We start from the raw sequence: 6,802 nt of genomic DNA on the forward strand, positions 1-6,802 counted from the left end.
GCGAGTGTGTTCGATTGTTTAAATGTGCCAGAACAACAGTGCAAAAAAAGCACACACGACCGAAGAGAAAATCTGGGAATTGCTTCCACGAATGTTTAGCACTCTTTTGAACAGTAAAAGTTAGAAAGGGGAAGGTAATGCAGTGCCTAAAATATCTAAATATATCATTATATAATGACAAATATCGATATTTACCCAGCTGTCCTACTGTTTGATTTGCAGGTAATCAAGTTAGGAAGTTATTAAATTACTCTGCTTTGTATCTGCCCCTAAGCTTCAGTTGCGTAGATGTATCTGCAGATTGGTGAGGGTATTCAAAACAAGACAGATACTGATGTAGATTCACTCCTGGTTGTTGTTTGCATACATCAGTCTGAGCTCGGGGAATAGGCTTTTGGGAGCAGAGAGGGGCAAAAGTGGCAGGGTGGATTGCTGACAGATAGACAGTATTTGCTGCTATTTTGTTACTGCTTGTTACTGTTTCACATGAGGCTTTGTCTCTCATCAGTTTAATTAGTTGGCAATGCTTTTGCTTTGCTTTTTGCCCGACCCCTTCCAAACACCAATTCTCTACCACCCTGGAAAACAAAAGCTTAGTCGGAACAAAAATAATAATTGCTGTGCATTTTGTTTCCAAGAATAAAACATATGCAACTGATGTTCGGGCTGTGACACATGTCTGTATTTATTATTATTGATTTATAGATTTTATTGCTAAAAAAGATTGTGTTTTGAAAGAACGTTGTACAATTTTGGCTGTCATAAAAGCAAAACTTGACTACATTTTTGTTTTAAAAAGTTTGTGAATCCAAAAACAATGAAAATTAAAAAAAATAAACTGGAAACTGATTTGGATACTGCACTGGAAAATAACTTGGATATAAATATTCGTCGGAGTACTCCCCAGAATCCCAACTATAATCGTCTTCGAAACTCGGCTCGAATTCTACAACAGGACGACGAGTCGTTGTTGTTCTCTTCGTTGTTGTCCTCGTCGTTGTTGTTGTTGGTTGTTTTGTCGTTGTTTTTATTGTCGGTGGCTTTACTGTCGTCTTTGGAACTGGAGATTTTTGTCCATTTCCGAACTGCTTATACACCCGAAGAATAAAGTCTATGTGGCTCATGATGTCGGTGAAAACACTTGCTTTCTGACACCTTTGATTTGTTAGGCTGGCAATGCCGATCTGAATAAAGCGATGTTTGTTTTTATAAGGCACCAGAGCCCCTATTGGACCGCCAGAATCGCCATTGCACAGATTACTTAGCCAATTCCCCGCGCAAAACTGGTTACTTTCGAGAACACTGCCAATAAATTGGGTGCAAACTCCTGGTGGTTGGCGGCGAATGTCCAGTGTTCTGAGTTCATCACTATCAAGACCTGATTCGGTAATACCCCATCCTGTGGCGGTCAACATTTGAATGTTATTGATGTACTGCCTCCACTTGGTATCCCAAACAATGCAAATGGGTCTGATGTCATCTGTGCAGAAAAAGTATGTAGATAACCAGAGATAAAAATAGTATAACATTTAAGAAATTGCCAACCCACCTCTGTAAACCACAGGTTTTGCCAGTCGTAGAATGGCAATATCGTTGGCATGTGTTTTTGGATTGTAAAGGCGATGCTGGAAACCCGCGTCCACCAAATGCGTCGATCGAAACTGGCAGTGATTGTTTGTACAGCCATTTGGTCGGCTCCTTATATACTCCCCAAGTCGAGCGTATCTGCAGATACAAAATACTTTATATATTGGTACTTTGAGCTTTTATGAAATTTTTAACGTTTTGCTATGACTTACAATTGCTTCTTTGATTGAAAGCAATGGGCTGCAGTGAGTACGAGTCCTGAAAGAAATTGGAACGCTCAATTTAATAAAAATAAATAATGTGTATTATAAATGTTCACTGAACCACAATTATACAAACTATTAGTAATCAGGGTTCCTCCACACACGAAAGTTTCGTCTGTTGCCTTTAGAAAAACCATCCAGGGACTCGAATAAGGTTTCGCTATGGTGCCATTTTTGACCCGCGTTGAAAATGTTTGTGCCCGAATTCCACAAGCTGGGTCTAGAAATTGACTAGATCCGAGAAAAGGGAGAAGAAGCAGCAGAAACAGCTTAACTATTGATAGGATTTCCATCACTAAAGTTATAATAAGCAAATGCAGCCAAATCAGTCTTTAATCTCGTATTTATAATGCGGACAATGCAGCTTATCAAGAAATGTATTCCTGGAAATGTTGATACGCGAAACTTGTTAATCAGTTTTTAATTTTATTTATAGCACATTTTTTTCCATAGAATCCTATCGTTTACAGTGTTTATGCAATGAATCTGAGGTTCCATAATACAGACAATTGTAGAAGAATAATTATATCACATGAATGGAAGTGATATTGAAACCCGTTTTCAGATATTTCACAAATGTGATTTTAAATTTACCAGAAAATAGGCAATGAAAAATGAAAACCGCCGGGATTTGGATTTCCATCCCAATTCAGTTGAAAATCAAAATTATTTCCGTCGCCGTAGTCGAATATGGGTCTTGGAATCCTCATAGTCGTTGTAGGTGGAGGACGGATTGTGGTGGCTCTCACTTGACTTGGCAACCTTTGACCATTTCCGTACAGTCTCCAAACCCTAAGTATAAAGTCGATGTGGCTAAGAACGTCGGTATAAACGCTTGCTTTCTGACAATGTCTATTCGTGTAGCTGGCAATACCGATTTGAATGAAGCGCTGGGTTTTATTATAAGTGACCATTGCTCCCAGGGGACCGCCGGAGTCACCGTTGCACAGATTGCTTTCCCAATTTCCCGCACAGAACTGGTTACTTCCGATAACAGTTCCGATAAATTCAGTACACACATCTGGAGGCTGTCGCCGAATGTCCAGTGTCCTTAATGCATCGCTGTCGCTCTCCACCTCTGTCTTTCCCCATCCAGTACCGGTAAGCACTTCAATATTATCGATGTATTGCCTCCAGTTGGTGTTCCAAACAATGCAAATCGGCCTGATATTATCTGTGAAATGAACACAATGATCAGTTGTTGGTAGGTTTTCGTAGGTATTACCTAAATACAACCTCTGTAATTTACACTCTTAGCCAACCGTAGAACGGCAATGTCATTGGCATGTGAGGATGGATTATAAAGACGGTGTCTAAATGCTGCGTCCACCATATGCTCCTCCCGGAAATTGCAGTAATATCCAATGCATCCTTCACTTCGTGTTCTTTCATATTCTCCTAGGCGAGCTACTCTGTAATAATTACAAATAGATAAATAATATTTTATGTTTTTTTCCATTAGTTTGTTACTTACAACTCCTGGTTGTCAATAAAGCAATGCGCTGCGGTTAGAACAAGTTCTGTTGAATTGAAGTTATTAGCTCTATTAATATTTCTGTATAAAATTAGTCAAAATTCCTTGAAAATAATTTCAAGTTAAAGAATAGATAAAGGTAAGTTTATTGTGAATACTTACTTTTTGTGATTAGAGTTCCGCCGCAAACAAATATATTTGTAGTTGTGTGCAAAAAAACCATCCAGGGACTGGAATTGTATTTCGCTATTTGGCCATTGATCACTCGACTTGCATACTTTGGTTGTGCTCGAATTCCACAGGCTGAGTCGAGAAACTGACTTGATCCGGGATGGGGAAGAAATAATACCAGAATAAAGCTGGCGAAAGCTGGAACTCCAAATACTGTGCTCCTCATTGTACAAATGACAGTCGAACGATCGCGAATGGAGGCTTTATAATACCGATAAGAATTAAGCTTATCAAGCTGTTGAACACAACCATTGAAATCTGTTATCTCTGTTTCAACTTAAAACAAAAAGCATAAAATATGAGGCAGAGAGAATAACAACAGAGAAATACCAATACAAAATGGAAAACAGTGAGTGCGTTTGCAGACAAAAATGTGCATTTAATGGATTGCCATTTCTAGCTTTAGTCTGCAGCTTTTTAAAAATTGGCGTATATTCGTTCTAACTGCCTCGTAAGGAAAGGCACCGGAATGTATCCCAAAGAATGCTGAAAACGAAATCGCTCTTCTTCTTAAACATTGCCGCACCACCCGTAGTCATCATCATCATTGGACTACCCATGGATTTATCGTTTTTATTCGCTGGAAATAACATTAGCCGAGCGTAGAACCAAAGGAGCGCATAAAAATTGTTCGCCTACTGAGAATGGAGGAACTCTACCCGAACAAACCCCAATACAATATACCGCAAAAAATAGCTGCATCGTACTGGGTGTTCTTTAAAGATGTTGCTCAAAACATTACCTCGTGAAATGGGAACCAAGTTAGAAATAAAGAAAGGTCTCTCTGTAACTTACATAACTTACTTAAAATTACTTACTAAATTACAGCATTACCTTCGTTCACTAATATAAAATTAAATTTGGTTTAGAGAATTTAATGGTCGCGTTACCCAGTTTATCAGTAAATGCACTTCGTGTCTGGCTTAAAATCATTTAGAGAGAAAAAGGTAAAACGAGATGCTGAAGCGCTAAGTTGGGGAAAATCGCGGTGTACTCGTATTGGAATGAAGGAGGGGCGCTTAGCGTAGTAGACAAGGACTAAAAGAAAAGTGTTTGAAATTATAGCTTTCATGCGGCCTTCCCGCTTTCTTTTTAGCCGGCGTTCATTTCCATCCAACCAGCGCGCAGAAAGTGCAGACCTCTGTTGACTAAGTGGGGCGAACGGCTGGTTTTCTGGGTGGGTTGCACATGAAATATGAGTTAAGAAAATTGATGACAAACATTTCAACGTTTATTGCATAAAATTACCATAAAATATTGCATGCAAGTAGCTTTTTGTCTCTCTCTCTCTTTTTCCCTTAACGAGTGCTGCTCGTTATAAAAATTTCCCATTGATTTGCTGGGAAGTTAAAATCTTTATTATTTCCATAGAAGATTGCGTGTCCATAAAGATTAAAGGTCAATTTAAAATTTTACAATTTAATTGGATATTTTTGCTTTTAATATTTGCATCTTCTTTGTTAATACAAATAAGTAGAGCTTTTATTAAGTCAGTGAACATGTAAACTATTTTTAATCAAAACGAAACAACTTAATTGGAATTTAAGAATTTAAGATGTAATTAAAACGTTTTGTTTTATTGCAAGTATGTCCGACCGGGTTTTTTTACTCCAACCATATCATCATCAGAATGTGGCTATTGTTCCGGCTTGGGCATAATTAAAATTGATGAAGAAGGTTGGGTTGGAATGCACTACTGCTTTCTACAGCTGCATTCCTGGCAGTTGCCTTTTGGGGCTGTGTGCTGGCCATGTCAAATTTATCACTATACCTCCTTCGTTGGCCACTATAAATTGTTGCCTTTCGCCGGTGAAGATGCTGTCTTTGGCATCCTTTGGCGGCCCTGGCCCTTTTGCCTTACCTTTCTTCTTTGCCATCGCTTTACGTTTTGAGTCCTGGACAGCACCGCAGGCAACATTATTTGACGTAACCAAAGTAATTTTAATTTTCACCGCAGCACTCGCAAAACATCAACGACGAGCCGCCCCAGGAGGCAAAAAGGAGCCCACCAAGTGGCACTACAATGCACTCAGCGGAGTGGTGGGCGGTGGAAACCGGGAAACCGGGAAACTGGGGAGTCTGGTTACTTAAGCATATTGCAAATAGACTGCATAATGAGCTACGCTTTGCTTTTCAAGACACTCAGGTGGAAATCGAGTGAACGAAGGCTAACGAGAAATGGCTAAAAACGCATTGAACCAAAAGATGACTGGGGCTCGTTTATAAAAGTGAGTTTTTTATGAAAGTTAAATAAGGACACGATGGGGTAGAAAAAGAACTATAATGAGCTTACCAGTAAATGTAATATAAAACCTTTAATAATTACGCGTAATATCTTTATCTTCAAATTGTATTGGTTACATATTATATTTTGCCTTCTTAAGTTAATTGCAATCAACTTCCTTTTCTTTTTAAGCCAACAAAAAGTCAGAACAATCATTTAAACATCAATCCTGAAAGTTAAACGATTTTAAAATATACAATCTCACTAAATAATCAATTTGTAATATTTTTGTCCTTGTTCGACTGATGCACTCCCACAAAATAAACCCAATTCACTTCTACAGATTTCTAACGTTTAGTATATCCACATTTGCATTGACACAAACTTGCACCGAAATTTGCATAAATTTAAAATGTATTCTGTATTCAGTAACGCCATAATTTAATTTAGTGCCGCAATCAAGTGGTTCAAGCTGAAATCGTTTATTTTTTGCGAGAAATGTTTGGAAATTCGAAATGACAAGCGACGAGACCAACAAACACACACGTCCGGTGGAGAGGGACGGATAGTCCTTCAATTTGGGTGATCTGCTCGTAAATTGGTAGCCAAGGCAAACTCTTTCCCTATATTCAGTCGTAAAGCCAACGTATGCAAATTTCGTATTCACTTTGTCACACATGCACACAAATAGACAAGCACACACGCACACACACACACACACCCCGCACACTGACGAATGTCCCTTTTATTCGCACTCACACTGTCACACAGGCACATCCTTGTGCATTCATCATCAGCCACATCATCATTTATACATTGTATTTGTCTGCCGTAGTCGGTGTTTTTGTTTTTGTTGCTGTTGTTGTTGTTGCTGCCGGTGGTCTGCAGTACATAAAACTGCTGACATTTGTTGTTTCCAATTTGGGGCAACGCATCCCCCGCCCCCACCTCCCAGAATCCCCTCTTGATCACAAAAAAAAATAAACGAAATTTTTGGTTAGAGCTTAACATTAATTGATTTAG

At 38.8% G+C, this 6,802-nt stretch overlaps 2 protein-coding genes across 2 annotated transcripts; both read right to left on the reverse strand.

Annotated features, from left to right (window-relative positions):
• Window positions 1-824: 824 nt before the first annotated feature.
• On the reverse strand, window positions 825-2,143 carry LOC108100923 (transmembrane protease serine 9-like). Its single transcript, XM_017205047.2, has 4 exons — window positions 1,927-2,143; window positions 1,800-1,845; window positions 1,550-1,725; window positions 825-1,480 (listed from the first exon to the last, which is right to left on the reverse strand). Exons 1-4 carry the CDS (start codon window positions 2,141-2,143, stop codon window positions 825-827), a joined length of 1,095 nt encoding a protein of 364 aa, XP_017060536.2.
• A 131-nt stretch (window positions 2,144-2,274) lies between these two features.
• Window positions 2,275-3,721, reverse strand: LOC108100983 (serine protease grass). The gene is made up of 4 exons (XM_017205144.2): window positions 3,487-3,721; window positions 3,325-3,370; window positions 3,087-3,262; window positions 2,275-3,024 (listed from the first exon to the last, which is right to left on the reverse strand). The coding sequence occupies exons 1-4, from the start codon at window positions 3,719-3,721 to the stop codon at window positions 2,441-2,443; spliced, it is 1,041 nt and encodes a 346-aa protein (XP_017060633.1). The 3' UTR covers window positions 2,275-2,440.
• Window positions 3,722-6,802: the final 3,081 nt, after the last annotated feature.

This window comes from Drosophila ficusphila, unplaced genomic scaffold (genome assembly GCF_018152265.1).
Source record: "Drosophila ficusphila isolate 14025-0441.05 unplaced genomic scaffold, ASM1815226v1 contig_174, whole genome shotgun sequence".
NCBI classification, from domain to species: Eukaryota; Metazoa; Arthropoda; class Insecta; order Diptera; family Drosophilidae; genus Drosophila; species Drosophila ficusphila.